Below are 21,401 nucleotides of genomic sequence, written 5' to 3'. Positions count from 1 at the left end.
CTACACAGCACCCCCTGACTAGGGGTACACCGGTTTGGGCAAGTGTTAAGAAGCAGCCCTGGGCCTCTCTGGACTCTGATCTTCCCTGGAAGGACTGTAGAGGTCCCAGAACTCTGCCTTCTCCCAGCCAGGCCCTTCCCTCCCTTTCCAAACTCACGTCCTCCTCACCGTTCTCTGCCTCAGACTCAGGACTAATCTCATTATGTCCTTTATCCCTGTTTGCATCAGGGGCTGCAAGAAACTCAGGTCACCTCCCCTTCATGGCCGTGAATACTCCTTTTCTGACCCCATCTGCTGAAACCATTTTTCCAAGCCCTCTGGAGGCCCCAGGGCCTCAGCATCTCCCTGGAACATTCTTCCCTTTCTTGCTTGGACTGAAACCTAGCTCTTTTGAGACCTGCTTCCCCACCCTAGGCATCCTCCTATGTGGGGCTGCTTTCCTCCCTCTCTACCCCTCATGCCCTCATTGGAGTGGGACAGGTCCTTACAGACCATCTCCTGTGTCCGTTCTGAGGAGCCCTCTGGTTCGGAATCGCTGCACAGGTCTGTGGCCCTGGCCCTCTCCCCTCCCCAGCACCACACCACCAGATTGCTCTTGTAGGGCACCACGTGGTCTCCATGTGGCTGAGCCCAACTGCCAGTCCTCAGGCCTCATCTTTCTTTGGCCATGAGCATTTCCCCAGTGGAGCCTCACCACCCCCCCCTCCCTGAAACACTTCCAGGAAACAAGGTCACTTCTCTGCAATTTTAGTTGTTCAGTAACGTGCTATTGTGCTCTTTTAGAAACTGATACACACCATGGTGTGTTTAAGCCTTTAGGGAAGTGGGAGGATACTGGGGGCTGCTGTGTGAGCACCTCTATGCTATACCAAGTCAGATCAGTGAGGGAAACTGGACCACTAAGCTGCAGGGCTACCTTCCCCTCCAGGATGCTTTTCACATCTTCCACGATCCTCTCACTGGAGACCTGCCATGGCCCGGACTCATCTTAGGCCTTCCTGTTCTCTCCATGTGCTACTGGGGTGCCTGCGGATCAGATAATGAGCGGTGCTGTCACTGAACTGACTGCCCGCGGAGACTCGTGGTCTTTGGTGCATTCCAGGCTCCACCACAGACTCTGCAGCCACAGACAACTGTGGTCCTGGCTGCTCTCTGCCATCAGGTTTCCCTTCCGTTTTTACTTATTGCCTAAAGAACTTCATACAAAATTCTATTTAAAAGCAGTTTATTCCACAGTCCCACATAGAACACATCAACTACTTTTTCTTCTTTTCTATCACTGTCGAAAAGCACATTTTTTTTTACACAGTAAGACCCAGTTTGGTTAACTGTATCTAATTTTTAAGTATTTAATGGGCATTTTTTTTTTTTTTTTGAGATGGAGTCTTGCTCTGGGTGATTCTCTTTGATTGTCTCTGTTCTCATTCCATGAGAACAACCACATGCTCTATGGAAGCATAATCCTTCAATTGCACTCATACAACCTGTCAGTAACTTTTCACTCCCTGAGCCAAGAGCTTCTCCATCCGAGTTTCAGCAAGACCAATTTCTGAGCCATGGAGCAATGGGTAACGCCAGCCTCACTAAGCTCACATGCCCAGCTGTGGAAGCACGTTTCATTTCATGGTAAGTCTACTTTGCCACTACAGGCAGTGTAGCATGTTAGTTTCTAGATTAGCCTTTGGTGTTAAAGAGATCCCGCTCTTGGTGTGTCTCATGAGTAATTTACTTAGCTGAGACTCACATTCCTCATCTGTATAATGACTATAACAAAACTAATTCTGTCTCAAAGTGATTGTGACACTTCAAGGAGGCAACATAGAGAAGTGCCCATATAGTATCTGATACTCAATTTATATCTGTTATTATGTTCATTCTTATAACTTAAGCACCTGCTTATTAACTACAGTCATATGTGGCAGAATGACATTTTGGTCAATGACAGACCACATGTATGACAGTGGTCCCATAAGATTATAACAAAGCTGAAAATTTCCCTTTGCCTAGTAAAGTCGTAACTGTTGGAATGTCGGCGCAGTGCGTTACTTACGTGTCTGTGGTGAGGCGGTGTAAACAAACCTACTGCGCTGCATCATTAGAGTCAAACAACATTTCTTTTTGGTAAAGATTTTAAGTAATATGTTATACAAATGAAAGACTAACCACAGTGATGGAATTTTTAGAAAGAGATAAAACTAAGAGTCCACGAGGATTTGGAGAAATGGCTACTCACATATACTGTTAGAGGAGCATGAATTGGTGTCACCATTTTGGAAAAAAATTTGGCATTATTTATGACAATGAAAGATAAGCCCCCTTCCAACAGTCTACTCCACAGAAGTGAGTGGTGGTGTTATTCCAAAACCATTGACAAAAATACTCAAAGCACCATTACTTGAGATAGACACAATTATATTAAAAATAACTCTGGCCAGGCACAGTGGCTCATGCCTATAATCCGAGCACTTTGGGAGGCTGAGGCGGGCCGATTGCCTGAGGTCAGGAGTTCGTGACCAGGCTGGCCAACATGGTGAAACTCTTTCTCTACCAAAAATACAAAAAATTAGTGAAGCATGGTGGCGGGTGCCTGTAGTCCCAGCTACTCAGGAGGCTAAGGAAGGAGAATGGCGTGAACCCGGGAGGCAGAGCTTGCAGTAAGCAAGCCACTGCACTCCAGCCTAGGGGACAGAGCGAGACTCCGGCTCAAAAAAAAAAAAAAAAAAAAAAAAAAGAAAGAGAAAAGAAAGAAAGAAAAAGAAAAAGTCTAGAACTTCAGTGATGAATATCATCTCAGAGAACAAAACCAAAGCCAAATCTTTGAAAACAGGAAATAATGTCATACTATCTTTTGTGGGAAGGAACTCTTGGCTTACCCAAAAATTAGAGAACTGGGGAGAAAGAAGCCTTATCTCAGAATCTGTGACTGGATTGGGAAGTGGAGGTTGGAAATGTGCTCAGGGTCAAACTTTTCCCCATTCAAAGGAGACTGGAGTTTTACCAGTGAGCCCAGAGTGAATATTCAGTCCGCCATCCACCCCGGGAGATCCCTTTAAACCAGGAGCTCACAGCGAGGACAGAAACATGAAAGTGCACTAACAAGTCCTGAAAGTTCAGAGGTGATTCTCGATTTCTCCTTGGCACACAGCAGAAGAACTGTTTCTCTAGGTTCCAGGAAATGCCTTTGAGAGAGCTGTGTCCCCCAGATTCCCTTCATCACAGATGACACCCAGTGCTTAAGCCTACACCCCTTGTGTACAATCCCTAGGAGTGCTGACTAATCCAAACCAAAGGCTCTCATGTTCCACAGGCAGAAAAGAGCAGGTGGACTGCAAAGAGAATCTCTCATGAACGTGGCACCCCCATAGCCCATAGAGACAGTTCTTACCATGATGCTAAGAAACTCTGAGAACAACAAGACAGACCTCACACATATTTCCATTTTCTTTCTGATTTCATACTCCCTCCTTCAGCCCCTCCTCACAAGCAGCAGGGATAACCTGGAGGCTCCTGGGAACCTTTTCCCATTGGGTTTTTCCTGGCACGTAGTTCCCTACCTGGATAAGTCTCCTCGTCACTTATACTCTCCAGCGTCAAGTCTTTAGAAAGAAAAACACCAGGATAAGTCATTAGAGAGAGTGACTCACCCGCTCCTCCTACTGTAGCTGAAGCTGATTGATGGGCTATTCTCCCACCCCACGCTGCTTCATACATGATCCCCTCATCTTTCTTCTGGGTTGACAAACCTCCCTACAGCTTCTCGGGCCAGAGTTCTATACTGGCAGAATCACTTTCATGAGAACCCCAAGCCTCTTTCCCAGCAGGAACCCAGAATCAGGTTTCTATACACTGAAGCTAGCAAGTTTTTCCCTCTATAAGTGAGTTATTTCATGGTACATACCGTTTTCTTTCCAAGCTGTTATCTGCAATTATATAAAAGAAAACATGAGAATCAGATTCTGCTGTGCGCTTCACACAGATCTGTTATTCTCTGGACAACGATAAAAAAACCAGAAGGCAGTACACTGATTGAGCCATAGGTCAAAATCCCCAAAGACTAGCACAGAAGATAGCTATAGAAAAACAAGACTTCTATTCACAGAATTTACCTTTAAATTTAATTTTATATGCAAATGTACAATGCTTAATCCAAGGAGGAAAACTGGTATTGTGGAAAATGCCTCAGTATTCCAGTTGATACTGGATGCTGTCATTTAGAAGCAGCATAGCGGACCATGTAGAAGTTGGGAAGACACACTTACTGAATTCCAGCCCCACAAAGACAATAGTGTACAGTGTACATAATGTGCATTGCCAGGTTTTCAAATCAAAATTAATTGAGAAGTAAAGAATCAGGAAAGCAACATTGCTGTAGAAGACAAAAAAGGGGGATCTTACCTGGACATCACCATCATCATTATCATCTTCATCTTTATGTTGTGGTGAGCATCTTAAAAACAGGTCATCCTCAGTATGAGCTGGAAGGACACAGAGGAAAGATCAGTGCACCGGTGGTTAGTGACTGAGTCACTCACGAGGCTTTGCCAGAATTGTTGTATGGAGGTGGTTGATTAATAAGCATGGACTGAGTTGATGTTGGGCTATTCCCCTGAGTGGAAGAGGGATGGCAGAGAAGGGGAGCTGGAAAGACATCAGACATGGAGGCCTTGGCCTTGCACTGGAGGTATCAGGCAGCAACACAAAACAGTCAACCCAAAATTGAACAAAAATGCACACTGAGGGTCAATGGAAGAGTGCCTTCCTCCCTCTCAAATGTTTTGAAACTCCACGAAACAAACAGCATTTTCTTAACGTATTCAAGACCACGTCAGTACACTAGGATCTAATTATGCTGATACCACATTTAGCATCTGTTTTAAAGGATTCATTACTTGATTAAAAGCCTATTTTATTAGTGAAATTGACTGAATTTTACCCAAATTACTCTATTCTATTAATCACACATTCTTCTTCATAGAGATCATTTAAAAATTCAATATTAAAATGTTACAATAAAAGTAGTCATGATTTCCTCTTTGTAAGTCTTCTTCTGGAACGACTTCTAAATACCCTTTTGGGGCCCTGTGATCAGGGGCTCAAGCAGCTCCTGTGTGACTCTCCCTGGGGAGATTCCCTAAAAATCAAGCTTCATTCAAACAGGCCAAGCTCACACAGCCTGCTCTACCTACACCAGTGAAGCTGAGAGACATGACTCTGAACACTTTAAGCCATGAAGATAAGTTTAAAGGTTCAAATATACATTATCTACTGAAATGAGAAAATGTATACCAATAGAAATGAACAAATTCATGAAAAAATGTTCATGAGTATGGGGTGATTTTTGGTTAACTAGCTTACATAAAAATTATTTTTTTGGCCGAGCGCTCTGGCTCACACCTGTAATCCCAGCACTTTGGGAGGCTGAGGCGGGTGGATGACCTGAGGTCAGGAGTTCATGACCAGCCTGGCCAACATGGTGAAAACCCATCTCTACTAAAAATACAAAAAATTAGCCAGGCATGGTGGTGAGGACCTGTAATCCCAGCTACTCAGGAGTCTCAGGCAAGAGAATCGCTTGAACCTGGGAGGCAGAGGTTACAGCGAGCCGAGATCATGCCATTGCACTCCAGCCTGGGCAAGAAGAGTGAACCTCCATCTCTCTCTCTCTCTCTCTCTCTCTGTCTCTCTCCCTCTCTCTCATCAAATATATATATATATATATATTTGATGCCTGTTCATTCAGACATACAAAATATTGGTATAAGAAATCAAAAATTTCTACCGGTCATGTTAAATCTAACTTATCAGCTGTCAACATGAAGATCCTAGGAAGTAAAGAAGGTACAAATAAGTGGAAAGGCATCCTGTATTCATGGATAGGAAGACCAAACCTGACTAACACACAATACTACACACATGATCTACAGACTCACAACAATTACTATCAAACTGGTAACAGCCATCTGTGCAGAAATGGAAAAGATAATCCTACAATTTTAATGAATTTTATGTGCCTCAAATAACCATGATGACATTAAAAAAATAGTGTTAGAGGATACATATTCATGAGATTGAAATGCACACACACACACACACACACACACACAAAATACAGAAATACAGACACCATGGTTCTAGCATAGGGGCACTCATAAGTTTCACAGATATAGAGAGCCCAGAATTGAATGAACGCACGTACAGTAAACTGATCTTCAACAAAGGTGTCAAAAATACATAATGGGGGGAAAGGAAAGCCTCTTCAACAAATGATGGTAAAACTGCATATTCTCATTCAAATGAAGAAATAGAATGCAGAGAGTGTGCTCAAGGTTGTACTTCTCCCTCCATTTCCAAGACACTGGAGCTTTTGCAGTGAGCCCAGAGTGAATTTTCATTCTGTCCTCCACACCCAGGAAGAGCTCTTGATACCAGACGTAAGCAGGAAAAACGGACAAATGAGTGTGCTGCCAGGAAACCCAACAGTTCATAAGATACGGATTGATTTCTCCTATGCATCTGGGCACTCCACATAAGAATTTTGTCTCCAGCATAAAGTAACTGCTTCTTATAGAACTCTGTTCTAAACCAAAGGCTTTGAGATTTTGCAGTGTCAGAGACAGAAAACAGCAGGTGTTTTAGAAAGATCATCTTTAAATAATAAAGTAAGAAGAGGTGATCGAAAACACAGGATACTCAAAAGCCCATAAACATAGTACTTCTCACCATGATGACAATTCAACTCTAAAAAAAACAAACTTGACTTATATTTGCTTTTTCTTTTTTTTTTTTTTTTAGACGGAGTCTCGCTGTGCTCCCAGGCTGGAGTGCAGTCGCGTGATCTCGGCTCACTGCAAGCTCCGCCTCCTGGGTTCACGCCATTCTCCCGCCTCAGCCTCCCAAGTAGCTGAGACTACAGGCGCCCGCCACCACGCCCGGCTAGTTTTTTGTATTTTTAGTAGAGACGGGGTTTCACTATGTTAGCCAGGATAGTCTCGATCTCCTGACCTCGTGATCCACCCGCCTTGGCCTCCCAAAGTGCTGGGATTACAGGCTTGAGCCACCGCGCCTGGCCTATATTTGCTTTTTCTTTTTCTCTTTCTACACCCTCCCTCAGCCTCCCAAGCAGCAGGTATAACATGAAGACTCCTAGAAATGCTGTTTTATTCAACCACACTTGAAATCTTCCTACCTACCTGGAAAGGCATCCTCTTCCCTGCTGAGATTCTCCAGAATCCACTCTTCAGAACCACCAACATCACGATAAGTCACTGAGAGCTGCACTCACTTCTCCTACTCCAGGTGAAGACACACTGGCTCACACAAAATCTCCTGGTTGGTCCTCTGGGTTCACACACATTTCTACAGCCCCTCTGCTCATACCTATACACTTGTAAAATCATTTGCTCTCACCAGACTCCCAACATTTTTTTTTTTTTTTTTTTTTTTTTTGAGACTCAGTCTGGCTCTGTCGCCCAGGCTGGAGTGCAGTGGCCGGATCTCAGCTCACTGCAAGCTCCGCCTCCCGGGTTTACGCCATTCTCCTGCCTCAGCCTCCCGAGTAGCTGGGACCACAGGCGCCCGCCACTTCGCCCGGCTAGTTTTTTGTATTTTTCAGTAGAGACGGGGTTTCACCGTGTTAGCCAGGATGGTCTCAATCTCCTGACCTCGTGATCCACCCGTCTCGGCCTCCCAAAGTGCTGGGATTACAGGCTTGAGCCACCGCGCCCGGCCTCCCAACATTTTTTAACAGGAACCCAGATTAAGGTTTCTATATATTAAGGCCAGCAAGTTTGTTTCTCAGAAAGTGAGTTAGTTCAAGGTACGTACCCTGCACAGGNACCAGTGAAGCTGAGAGATGTGACTCTGAAAACTTTCTGCCATGAGGATAACTTTCCAGGTTCAAATATACATGATCTAGTGAAACGAGGAAATGTATACCAATAGAAATGAACAAATTCATGAAGAAATGTCCTTGAGTACGGAGGTGATTTTGGTTAACTAGCTTATATAATATTTTTTATTTGATGCCTAATCATTCACACATACAAAATATTGGTAAAAGACATCACAAATTTGGCCAGGTGCGGTGGCTCATGTCTGTAATCCCAGGCTTTGGGAGGCCTAGGTGGGTGGATCATGAGGTCAAGAGATCGAGACCATCCCGGCCAACATGGTAAAATCACGTCTCTAATGAAAATACAAAAATTAGCTGGACGTGGTGGCACGCATCTGTGGTCTCAGCTACTTGGGAGGATAAGGCAGGAGAATCACTTGAACCCGGGAGGTGGAGGTGGCAGTGAGTGGAGATCACATCATTGCACCCTAGTATGGTGACAGAGTGAGACACTGTCTCAAAAAAAAAAAAAAAGAAATCACAAATTTGTATCAGTCATGTTAAATTTAACTAATCAGCTGACAACATAAAGATTCTAGAAAGTAAAGAACGTACAAATAAGTTGAAAGGCTTCCCGTATTCATGGATAGGAAGACTAAACCTGATTAACACACAATACACACATGATCTACAGACTCACAACAATTGCTATCAAACTGGCAGCAGCCATCTGTGCAGAAATGGAAAAGATAATCCTAAGACATTAATGAATTTTTATATGCCTCAAATAACTATGGTGACATTGAAAAAGAATAGTGTTGGAAGACGCACATTCATGAGGTTGAAATCTACAAGAAACACAGAAATTCAGACAGCATGCTTTTAGCGTGGGGGCACCCATAAGTATCACAGATATAGAATCGAAAGCCAAGAATTAAATGCACACATACAGTCAGCTGATCTTCAACAGAGGTGCCAAGAATACACAATGGGGAAAGGAAAGCCTCTTCCACAAATGATGGTAAAACTGCATATTCTCATTCACATGAAGAAATGGAATGCTGACAGTGTGCTCAAGGTTGTGCTTCTCTCCATTTCCAAGACACCAGCTTTTGCAGTGAGCCTAGAGTGAATTTACATTCTGTCCTCCATGCCCAGGGAGATGTCTTGATACCAGAGGTAAACAGCAAGGACAGACAAATGAATGTGCTGCCATGAAACCCAACCGTTCATAAGGAGAGGATCCACTTCTCCTATGCATCTGGGCACACCACAGACGAATTCTGTCTCCAGGATTAAGTAACTGCCTGTGACAGAACTGTGTCCCAAACCACAGGCTCTGACATTTTGCAGTGGCACAGGCAGAAAAGAGCAGGTGTTCTCAGAAAAATCATCTTTAAATAATAAAACAAGAAGAGATTATCAAAAACACAAGATACTCAAAAGCCCATAAACATAGTACTTCTCACCATGAAGACATTAAACTCTGAAAATAACAAACGTGGCTTATATTTACTTTTCCTTTTTCTCTTTCTACACCATTCCTGAGCCTCCCAAGCAGCAGGTAAAACATGAAGGTTCCTGGAAATGCTGTTTTATTAGATCCCATCTGATGTCTTGTTACCTACCTGGAAAGGCATCCTCTTCCCTGCTGAGATTCTCCAGAATCCACTCTTTAGAACCACCAACATCACGATAAGTCACTGAGAGCTGCACTCACTTCTCCTACTCCAGATGAAGACACATCGGCTCACACAAAATCTCCCGGCTGGTCCTCTGGGTTCACACACATTTCTACAGCCTCTCTGCTCATACCTATACACTTGTAAAATCATTTGCTCTCACCACACCCCCAATATTTTTAACAGGAACCCAGATTAAGGTACCTATATATTAAAGCCAGCAAGTAGGTTTCTCAAAAAGTGAGTTAGTTCAAGGTACGTACCCTGCACACGTGATGGTAAAATCTGCAACGAGACAAAAGAAGATGCTATGAGGATCAGATCAATTCTGCTGCACCCCTTCCACAGATCTGTTAGTCTCTTGATGACTTCACAAAACTACTTTTGAAACAGTGGCTGAGTCCATGTCAAAGACAAAACACTCCTAGCATAGGGAAAAGACAAGAGCTTTTCCCACAGAATTTCTTTGAAGTTGATTTAGATTGGTAAAGTCACAATGCCTAATTCAAAACTGGTGTGGAGGAAAATCCCTCTGCATTACAGTTGATGATGGATGCTGTCATTTAAAAATATCCTAGCGTGTCATGTATTAGATGGGAAGACGTTCCCACTGAATTCCACCCCAAGAAGGACTGTTGTGTATGTTGTACATTATATGCCTCATCATATTCTTATGTCAAAATTAATTGAGAAGGAAAGAAATCAGGCGAAGGAAATAATATACAGTGGTCCATTTTTAAAACAAAGTGCCTTGAACCTGTTTAGGTCAGCAAAGGACAGAAGAAACACTAGGCTCCTGGTTGGATAGGCAATGCCGGCTTGTGGGGTCCCCCTTCCACCCTGCTTAGTTGTCCTCACTTTAACAAAGAAGTTTAGTCTAAGTTGAAAGTTTTCTGGCCTGCAAAATAGCTCATTTTGTCTGTTTTTATCAGCCTGCTCAGCTACTTAGGTCACAAGTCAAATAGTTGAAGAGCCCCTGAGCTGACTAGGATGGCAATGCATTGTGGGCTTCAACAAAATGCGGTAAGACAACCATAAAAAAAAAATACCTAAAGCCCCTACCGAAAAATCAGTATGTGATACCCAGGAAGATTGTGACCCCATAGCACTCAGCCTGTGATTAACTAGGGGAAGGACCTGCACACTAGGGGATAAATTGCTTGCTGAAACTGTGCTGGGTGTGTCTGCCCATCAGACACCCGATCTTGCAAGACCATTAAAATTCTCAGTTTCTCTGTTCTGCAGGCCTCTGAGTCCATTCTTTGGGTTTGGATGGGTGAGTTTGTTTCTCACATCAGGAAAGTTGCATTTCCTTAGAAGGCAAAGAAAGGGGGTCTTACCTGGGCATTGTCATTGTCTTCCTCACTTGGTGGTAGAGATTTTAAACTCAGGCTGTCCTCAGGGGGACCTAAAAGGACACAGAGTTAATGTCAGTGCCCTGGTGGTTGGAGACTGTGAGTCCCTCAGGGAGCTTTGCTGGATGCGGCATATGGAGCGTGGGACTGAATATTCTGAGACCATCTCAGAGAAACAACTATGTTCAAGTAGTGAGCATGAGGGAGTCTCACCAGATACCTCGCATCTTAGTCAGTGCCTGGACCTAATAAGACTCCTGCATTCCCAAGTCAAAGATCAAGGCTTTGATGTTTGTTCTGACATAGACAGGAAAAGCTGGTCTTCTGGAAAGATAACCATTAAACACCAGAGCAAGAAAAAAAAAATGGTTACAAACATAGCACACAAAGCCCATGGACACAAACGGCCTCATCTCTATCTTATTAAAATACAAAAGGAACAAGTCAGACTTCTACACATATTTCCTTCGGTTCTGACTTCATTGCCCTTTTCTTAGGTTCCAAAGCAACGGGTGTCACCCAACTGCTCCCAGAGATCCTCCTAGAGTATCATTCTCCACCTGCAGATCTGCCTCACTGCAGCTGCCCTCATGGACAGTGTCCATTGGCCAATGTTTAGAGACAAAAACTCCACAAGAAGTTATTCCAGAGAGCAACTCGCCCACCCTCCTACTCCAGGTGAGGCCACACTGGGTTACACGAGATCACTCTGCCCTTCCCTCAGTGTTGTCAGACTCTCCCTGGACTCTGGGGAGTCAGAGGTCTCTAGAAAGGCATTGCTCACACTTGCCAGCCTTCAAGTGAGAAACAGGAACTGAAGGAACCATGTTTCAACTTTTTCCTTCTACTAGGCCATTATAGGTCTCACCTCCAATCTCACAGCCCTGAGATTCCCACTTTGATGTGCACGCTTTGAGTTAGGGGAGTTCAACAATCGACCCCTCAGCCAGGCTCACAGCAGATGTGAAAGAGCATTCTGTGGGGATGGAAATCTCTCCGCTGCATGAACAGAAAGCTGCTGGGCCATTGCACGGTGGCTGTTGTGATGAGGTTCTTTTTTCTTTTTTAATTTTTTGAGACGGAGGTTCACTCTTGCTGCCCAGGCTGGAGTACAATGGCATGATCTCAGCTCACCGCAACCTCCACCTCCCGGGTTTAGGCGACTCTTCTGCCTCAGTCTCCTGCGTAGCTGGGATTACAAGCGTGCGCCACCACACATGGCTAATTTTTGCATTTTTAGTAGAGATGGGGTTTCACCATGTTGGCCAGACTGGTCTCGAACTCCTGACCTCAGCTGATCCACCCACCCCAGCCTCCCAAAGTGCTAGAATTACAGGTGTGAGACACCACGCCAGGTCCTGAACTTTTAACTGTAAATATTTAAATGTATTTAAATATGAGGAGGCACACGTATGACTGAGAACTGCACTAGATGGCACAGGAGATCCAGACATGATGAAGACATGAATCCCCTCCCCTGGTGCTTTCTAGCAAAATGGTTTGCAGCTCTGCTCCTACGATACATTTATGGTTACTTCCTGGGCATCTACACAAGGCCCAGTCACTCTGTGGGGCTGGGGATATGACAACAATGAGGACAACATCCAGGTCCAGAGGGATTCCAGCAGGGGGCGCACGTGCACACAGGAAGACCCTGGCCCTGCACACCCTGTCTAGACCGGATCAGAGCAGCAGGAGCCAAGGGGCCGGGGCACCTCATTGTCCTCAGGAGCTCAACCTCATCTCCAGGTACCCTGACTCAGAAGCTGGGGCAGGCTCCAGGGTTGGTGTAGGGCTCAACAGGCTGGACAGGCTGAGAAGGGAACATTTCCACACATGCGCTAGATCCCAGCCCAGGGCTGACCTAGAACTCATCCCAGGGATGTGTTCACTACAGTGCCCATGGGGCCTAACATGTTCTCCCCAGGACTGAGCTCTGGGGTAAGGACTAATGAGGAAGACACAGTCACTGCCCTGGCAGGAAACACCCATAGCCAGGGTTCCTCTATCCACCCTGTGGGAAGACACAACACAGATAGAGTTTGACACTGAAGATTCCAAACCTTCTATAAAATAAGTGGAAACTGATGTGTTCTGGATTCCACAGAAGAGCTGCAAGGATAAGCTGGACTCTAAAATCAGTCCCCATCCCTTTGCTGAGCTCCTGGTGCACTGGAACTTGTGTCCCTCTCCACCTCCCCTGCTACTCAGGAGTGCTGCAGCTACAGGCCCAGTGCTAAGGGGTCTGTCCAGTTGAAAGACATTTCAGTCAGGCACGGTGGCTCATGCCTGTGAGCTTTGGAAGGCCAAGGCGAGCAGATCACCTGATGTCAGAAGTTTGAGACCAGCCTGGCCAACATGCAGAAACCTCATCTCTGCTACAAATACAAAAATTAGCTTGGCATAGTGGCACATGTCTGTAATTCCAGCTACTCAGCAGGCTGAGGCAGGAGAATCACTTGAACTTGGGAGGTGGATGTTGCATGGAGCTGAGATCGCACCACTGCACTCCAGCCTGGGCAACAGAGACTCCATCTCAAAAAAAACACACACACACACACACACACACACACACACATACATTTCTGGGCCAGACAACCCTTGGTCAACAGTGTCTCCTCAAGGACCATTCCTCAAGTGACTCCCAGAAGAGGTGAAAAAGAAAACTCTTCTGTCCCAGCCCCAGGAAGATCAGGCCTGGGACCTGTCTGTGTCTGTCCTGACCCTGAAGGCTATCCCTGCTGACTTGTGTCCTGTCTGCTCTGTGTCAGAGAAGTGGGGACCTGATTCCTGTTCTGGCTCCTCACCAACTTCTGCTGGTGTCACTGCCATCATCACACAAAGACATGGAGAAGACAAGAGAAAGCGATGAAACTCCATTCTTGAGGCATTCGGGATGATGTCCACACCATGCTCTCAGCAGACAGGAAGGTCAGATTCTGCTCACTCCTACTCAGAATGGGTCTCAGAGATATGAGTACTAACATTGTGATATTTATCCTCTTCTCTTTGTTTTTCTTTTTTTTGAGGCGGAGTCTCACTCCGTCATTCAGGCTGGAGTGCAATGGCTCGATCTCGGTTCACTGCAACCTCTGCCTCCTGGGTTCAAGTGATTCTTCCGCCTCAGCCTCCTGAGTCGCTGGGATTACAGGCATCCATCACTACATCCAGCTAATTTTTGTATTTTCAGAAGAGACAGGGTTTCACCAGGTTGGCCAGGCTGGTCTTGAACTCCTAACCTCGGGCAATCCACCCACCTCGGGCAATCCACCCACCTCGACCTCCCAAAGTGCTGGGATAACAGGCATGAGCTGCCGCGCCCAGCCCATGTCTTCCGTTTCTTCACACTGTGCGTGCGTCCACTGAGTCAGTGGCTGCTGATGCTCACCCCAGCCCCCGACAGTGGGACAGTCCATCACGGGCATCAGTACCTGGTGAGTGCTGAGCCTCACTCACCTAGCTGTGCAGGAGGTCTCCAGTGAGGGTGATGGGCACCAGGCTGATAATAATGCTGTCCTGAGTTCTGATGTGGCACTGGCCCTTGTCTGCCTGCTATGGATTGGAGCATCTCTTTTTATTTATTTCTTTATTTTTCTGAGACAGAGTCTCACTCAGTCACCCAGGCTGGAGTGTGCAGTGGCTCGATCTTGGCTCACTGCAACCTCCACCTCCCAGGTTCAAGTGATTCTCCAGCCTCAGTCTCCCAAGTAGCTGGGATTACAGGTATGGGCCACCATGGCTGGCTAATCTTTGTATTTTTAGTAGAGACAGGCTTTCACCATGTTGGCCAGGCTGGTCTCAAACTCCTGACCTCAGGTGATCCACTGCCTCGGCCTCCCAAAGTGCTGGGATTACAGGTGTGAACCACCATGCCCAGCCATGGATTGGAGCATTTCTAAGGCCTGAGGTAGTCCTATTATTAAATACAATGCAATATCTTCCTGATCTTCCCTGCTTTGACCAAGTGCTGAGGAATGAGCCCAGCACTGACAGATGTTGACCTGCACTGTTCTACATGATCCCTTACACTTCTCAGAATCTGTGAGCTGACCAGAAGCCTGTGGGCTTTCTATGTGTATTTCACAGTAATGTCCATGCCAACATCTGTTCTTCCGTGTACCTTTTGCCACCCACGGTTATGTGACCACTGGGGCCCCATTTGTTTGGCAGCTTATAGGCCACACAGTTCCAGGGACACACATAGGTGCTGGAGCTCCCTGGTGTGAGGTCCTGTCACCAAGCCTGAGTGATGACACAGTTGAGTAATACAGACCATCAACATTGGGACCCATTTCTGGGTTCACTTTTGCCTCCTCCATTCAGGAGGTCAGAATCTGGGTTCACTCCTTTCTGCACTCTCTCCAGCTAAGGAGTAGAGATATTAAACTGACCTTCAGGTACAGCTGTGGTGAGGGAGGAAAGAGGTCATTTATGTAAAGAGTATGGTGGTGCTGAAGTTTCTCTTCCTTTCTATTAGTAGAATGACATGACTTGGGAGGCTGAGGTGAGATGACTACATAGGCCAGGAATTCAAGAAAAGTGACACTTGTACAGTGCTGGGCATGCAGGGCCACAATTTTTGGGGAAAACACACATTTACAAACACACTCACACTCACTACGCATGGATTCACCCCTAGCTACCTCCCAACCCTCCTGCACACAAACCCACACCATCTAAATGATACGGCTGTTTCCAGGGTCTCCAGTGGATGATCACAGTTCTTCACTGAGCCATCTGTTCCTCACACTGCACTCCAGGTCCTCACTCTTATCAGGAACCGGAAGCCAGGCAGGCTCTCCAGACAAAAACAGGCAAGAGAGTCCCCCGTGACCCATCACTTAGATTTGTCATCAGCAAGGTAGTGGTCTTAGAATATGAATAGTGTTAGAGAGGAGAACAACACACACTGGGGCCTGTCAGGGGACAGGTGAAGGGAGAGCATCTGGATAAACAGCTAATGTATGCAGGGCTTCATACCTAGGTGATGGATTGACAGGTGCAGCAAACCACCATGGCACACTTTTACCCATGTAACAAACCTGTACATCCTGCACATGTATCTCAGAACTTAAAAAAAATTAAATTACGGGCTGGGCGTGGTGGTTCATGCCTGTAATCCCAGTACTTTGGGAGGCTGAGGCAGGTGGATCACGAGGCCAGGAGATAGAGACTGCCCTGGCTAACACGGTGAAACCCTGTCTCTACTAAAAATATAAACAATTAGCCGGGCGTGGTGGCGGGCACCTGTAGTCCCTACTCCGGAGGCTGACGCAGGAGAATCGCTTGATCCCAGGAGGCAGAGGTTGCAGTGAGCTGAGATCGCACCACTGCACTACAGCTTGGGCAACAGAGCGAGACTTCATCTAAATAAATTAATTAAATAAATAAATAAAATTAAAAAAAGCTACCTTAAGGGATGGGAGAAAAGAAACAATCTGACCCTTACCTGGTTCCTTCATTTAGGTACCAAACTGGCTGGATAGGTCGGCTAGAGAATGGGACGGGGACTCCAAAATTGGGGTATTTGAATTTTCATTGAGAAAACGGCTGTCCCTTTTCTAGATCAAAAAGCCTCAACGACAAAGACAAGAGGCAGAGTCAGCCTCTGCCCCCATGTCCCAGGCCTGGGAGAGCTGGCTATGGGCAGGAGGGAGCTGGAAGCTGAGGATGTCTCTGGGGATGAGGCTATGGGAAGGGGGTGAGGGTGGCCACAGGTGTGCCAGACAGTAAATGACACCCGTGGCTTTTTTACCTGTGGGCATCTTTTGGTTGCTGATGTGCTGCAGGTCGTGGCCCTCTGTGGCTCCCACATCCAGCTTGCCAGGCTCTACAGTAGTGGATTCTGATGTTGCAGCAGCCACAGCCTCATAAATATCAGATTCATAACAGGGTTCCTCCTTCCCCCTGCACCAGCCACAGCTGGAGTCGATACAACAGGTCAGTATACACCCCATGGGGTACCCACACTTCACTCCTGCCTGAGCCTTTGATGAAACTGAAACGGTGCTGCCCGAGCAGCCACAGTACTGAGGCTGGCACAGCACTTGTAGAAGCAGCCTGACTCCAGGCAGATCTGGGGCCTCAGCCCTTACTTTGCCGCCACCTTCTAAGGTGGCGGGTCTATGAGGTCGGGGACCTGCTGTCTTCTCTGAAAAATAAACAAACACGACAAGCGCCGAGAGGCACAAAAACTGCTGGGATACAGCACAGTCGGAGCTCCTCCTCCTCCTCCTCCTAGCTACTGACTGAGGGCTGCTGGCCCTGGCTGATGCCTATAACCCACAAAGCTTCCTATGTCACCTGGTTACCAGGAAACAGCCAGGCCAGGCTAGTGACTCACAATGTCCAGCCCCACAGCCCCACCCAAGGCCTCACAATGCCCATCCCTGCTGCTGCCCACCTAATGGCCACCCTGCCCCTCTGTGCTGACTGCACTACTCAGGCTTTTATTCACCCTGGGCTGCCTGAGCTTTCCAGTCCTGAGAAAAGTGCAGGGGGGTTGTTATTGGAAGTCACCCTTGGTGAGAAACTCAACAGAAAACCCTGGTACAGCCGGAAGCGGTGGCTCATGCCTGTAATCCTAGCACTTTGGGAGGCTGAGGGGGGTGGATCACCCGAGGTCAGGAATTTGAGACCAGCTTGGCCAACATGGTGAAGCCCCATCTCTACTAAAAATACAAAACATTAGCTCAGTGTGGTGGCGGGCACCTGTAATCCCAGCTACTCAGGAGGCTGAGGCAGGAGAATTGCTTGAATCCAGGAGGTGGAGGTTGTACAGTGAGCCAAGATCGCACCATTGCACTCCAGCCTGGGTGACAAAGGTGAAACTGTCTGAAAAACAAAACAAAACAAAACAAAAAAACAAAATAAAGAAAACCCCGGTTACTAAAGTCAGTTCCACCAGCATTTCTGTTTTTCTAAGCCTGACAGCTTTCATTTGTTCACCAAATGCAGTTATACACAAATTTTTGACTGCTTTTCTAACTAAATACTTCTCTCCTGTCTTACAAGTGTTAGTTCTTGTCTGCAACTTGACCATAGTTAGCCCCAGGGCCCAGGTCCCACTCTCAATAGAGAGTCATGGCTGTGTATCCTGAATGAAAGCCTGGGAGACATCACACTTTCCCCTCCTGGTCTATAAAATAGGGACGGAACACATCCTTCCCAGCTCTATAATGCTACGACTTACCAACTCCCTTTTCTTCCTGTTTCTTCTTTCCATGACAGGGGTACTCAGATATTTCTTTTATTTACTTATTTATTTTTTGAGACGGAGTGTTGCTCTGTCCACCAGGCTAGAGTGCAGTGGCATGATCTCGGCTCATTGCAACCTCCACCTCCCAGGTTCAAGCGATTCTCCAGCACCAGCCTCCCGAGTAGCTGGGACTACAGGTGCACGCCATCACATCTGGCTAATTTTTGTATTTTCAGTAGAGATGAGGGTTTCATCATGTTGGTCAGGCTAGTCTTGATCTCCTGACCTCAAATGACGGGCCTGCCTTGGCCTCCCAAAGTGCTGGGATTATAGGCATGAGCCACCACCTCTGGCCTCAGATATTTCTTTCACTAACAAATCATAAAGTTTTATTTTCTTATATAAAATTGAGAACCCCACAGTGGGGTACCATTGGCCTCATAGGATAAAGATGAACAGTCAATATCTGGCAAGTATTATGTACCTGACTGTTCCAACTGTGGCATACTCATTTAACCCTCAGAAACAGTCCCATTGTACACATTTTGGAAAAGTCAAGTAACTTCCCCAAGGTTCCATGACTGCTCAGTGAGTTTAGGCAGATAAGCAAACAAAGGCTTAGAATTCAGTTGTCTGAGGCTACACTGCTGGACAGTGGATGAACCTGGAATACAAAGGCTCATTCACTGTCCAGCACTAAAGTTTAAGTAGAGTTTAAATTTTGTTCTGGAAACATGAGACTCACTGAACCACACAGAGGTGAGGAGTCCCTATCAGACGTGTTTTGCAGTGAGGTCTCTCTGCACAATAGAGGACTGACGGAAGCAATGGGACCAATTAAGAGACATTATGTTGGGAGGCTGAGGTGGGTGGATCATTTGCGGTCAGGAGTTCAAGACCAGCCTGGCTAATATGGTGAACCCCCATCTCTACTAAAAATATAAAAATTAACCTGGCGTGGTGGCGGGTGTCTGTAGTCCCATCTACTCCAGAGCCTGAGGCAGGAGAATTGTTTGAACCCGGGAGTTAGAGGTTGCAGTGAGCCAAGATCACACCATTGAACTCCAGCCTGGGCGACAGAGAGAGATTATGTCTCAAAAAAAAAGAGAGAGAGAGAGACATTATGTTCATCTGGAAGAACAGGTAAGGCTAAAGGCAGTGGAAATGACTGAAGTGGATGGAAAAGTCTTTTGATCATTTGGGAGAGAGAACAGGAAGCGCTAGATGATTAGATGTGGAAGAACAGGGGAAGTAAAAGGAAAAACAGGCTGCTGAGGTTGTAGTATGAAAGACTGGGTAAACAGCAGTGACTTTCTCCTACACAGAGAATGTAGGAAGAGGAATAGGTATGGGGAATAAGATAGTTTTCAGCTGGACGCAATGACTCATGCCTGTAATCCCAGCACTTTGGGAGGCCGAGCTGGGCGGATTATGAGGTCAGGAGTTTGAGACCAGCCTGGCCAATATGGTGAAATTCCATCCCTACTAAAGTTAAAAAAATTAGCCGGGCGCGATGACGGGTGCCTGTAGTACCAGCTACTTGGGAGACTGAGGCAGGAGAATCACTTGGACCCAGGTGGCGGAGTTTGCAGTAAGCCAAGATTGTGCCATTGCACTCTAGCCTGAGTGACAGAGCGAGACTCCGTCTCAAAAAGAAAAAAAAAAAAAGAAAAGAAAAGATAGTTTTGGACTCTTAAGTATTGCATTGTAAGGGAGCTCTCTGGTAGAAAGTTAGAAACCTCTGTATGCTAAGTCCATTCTGTGACATCACAACTCATGTTTTAAAAATACACACACAAAGTCAAACCATCACGGAAATTTCCTAAAATTTACATACTAAAATACGACAACTTTTTAGTTATTACCTTCTTAGAGCAACTTTGAATTTATGATTGTAGCAAATGAGGTGTCATGTAAAATAAAGTTGTTATATAAAAATGACATTTAAATTTTATTGTCATCAGAGCATATAAAAAAAACAATTGAAGCCATGGGTATGGCAAGGATTGCTTTAAAAAGCTGTGTCTAACGAGGGGAGTTGGAAAGAAATGAGACTTGGTGGCCAGGTGCAGTGGCTCACACCTGTAATCCCAACAGTTTGGGAGGCCTACTCACGCGGATCACCTGAGGTCAGGAGGAGTTCGAGACGAGCCTGGCCAACATGGTGAAACCCTGTCTCTACTAAAAATACAAAAATTAGCTGGGCGTGGTGGTGGACACCTGTAATCCCAGCTATTCGGGAGGCCGAGGCAGGAGAATTGCTTGAACCCAGGAGATGGACGTTGCAGTAAGCTGAGATGGTGCCACTGCACACCAGCCTGGGTGACAGAGCAAGACTCTGTCTAAAAAACAAAATAGAAAAGAAAGAAGATTTGGGGAATAGGGAGGTTTACGTGGCATTAAGTAAAGCCTGCAAATGTGAGCAGTGAGAGTCAGGGTACCTGAGTGTTCATCAGAAATGGCTGATCGGGTGAGTCTCATCACAATGGAGCTGGTGTCTGCTTCTTATTTCTCTAAATGCCGTACCTACCACAGTACCTGATCAACAGGGACTCAATACCTAATACCCCAATGAACACAGTAAAATTCTGCCAGTTCAAAAACATGTCCATACTCACCAACTTCCCTCATGGAGTTTTACTTCTTTTCTTACTGTAATGTTTTGAAGTCATCCTCCTGTGGCCTGTATCCATAGTTCCTTTTCTTTGTATAACTGAGCAGCACTCCACTGTATGCAGAGACCACATGGGTCTATCCATTCTCTAGCTGACGGACACTTGGGTTGTTTCCAGTTGTTGCCTGTAGTGAATGAGGCTGCTGAGAACATTTATGTATACATCTTTTTGAACGCATGCTTTCATTTCTTCTAGATAAATTCCTAGGGCTGGAACTGCTAGGTCAAATAGCTAGTTTATGCTTAACTTATTTTTTTGCCTTTCTTATTCATAGAAAATATTATACTGATACATAATATTGGACATTTCTATGAGGCGCATGTGCTGTTTGGTTCTGTGCATCCAACATGTCATCATCAAGTCAGAATATTTGGGGTATGGCCTTGAGTATTTATCATTTCTATGTGTTGAGTGTATTTCAAGTTCTCTCTTGTAGCTATTTTGAAATATACATTATTGCTAACCATAGTCACCCTCCTCTGCTATCCAACATTAGAACACATTCCTTGCATCTAACTGTAGGTGTGTATTCATTGACCAACCTCTCTGCATTCCCTTTTCATACCCGGAGGAGAGAGGAAGGAGGGAAAGGAGCTGTGGGTGGCTGAATTAGGGCCCAGGGATGGCTGTGTCCCAGTCCTGGGACCTGTCCATGTGCTG

General features: G+C 45.9%; 1 protein-coding gene across 1 annotated transcript; it reads right to left on the bottom strand.

Moving 5' to 3' along the window:
* Positions 1 to 3,477: 3,477 nt before the first annotated feature.
* On the bottom strand, positions 3,478 to 17,112 carry LOC112632381 (aspartate-rich protein 1-like). The gene is made up of 6 exons (XM_025398095.1): positions 16,624 to 17,112; positions 10,854 to 10,921; positions 9,777 to 9,798; positions 4,396 to 4,475; positions 3,899 to 3,920; positions 3,478 to 3,596 (listed from the first exon to the last, which is right to left on the bottom strand). The coding sequence occupies exons 1-6, from the start codon at positions 16,823 to 16,825 to the stop codon at positions 3,478 to 3,480; spliced, it is 513 nt and encodes a 170-aa protein (XP_025253880.1). The 5' UTR covers positions 16,826 to 17,112.
* Between the last annotated feature and the right edge of the window lie 4,289 nt (positions 17,113 to 21,401).

Source organism: Theropithecus gelada, chromosome 10 (genome assembly GCF_003255815.1).
Source record: "Theropithecus gelada isolate Dixy chromosome 10, Tgel_1.0, whole genome shotgun sequence".
In the NCBI taxonomy this organism is placed as follows: domain Eukaryota; kingdom Metazoa; phylum Chordata; class Mammalia; order Primates; family Cercopithecidae; genus Theropithecus; species Theropithecus gelada.
This window is presented reverse-complemented; position numbering and strand designations above follow the sequence as displayed.

What these genes read in the sequence shown, in the direction of transcription:
- LOC112632381 (XM_025398095.1), bottom strand. Translation starts at nt 16,825, where the DNA reads ATGGGGTGTATACTGACCTGTTGTATCGACTCCAGCTGTGGCTGGTGC. An exon ending in AAGACAATGACAATGCCCAG is followed by an intron (nt 9,799 to 10,853) that starts GTAAGACCCCCT and finishes GTCTCGTTGCAG; the next exon opens with ATTTTACCATCACGTGTGCA. An exon ending in TTTACCATCACGTGTGCAGG is followed by an intron (nt 4,476 to 9,776) that starts GTACGTACCTTG and finishes GTGTCCTTCCAG; the next exon opens with CTCATACTGAGGATGACCTG.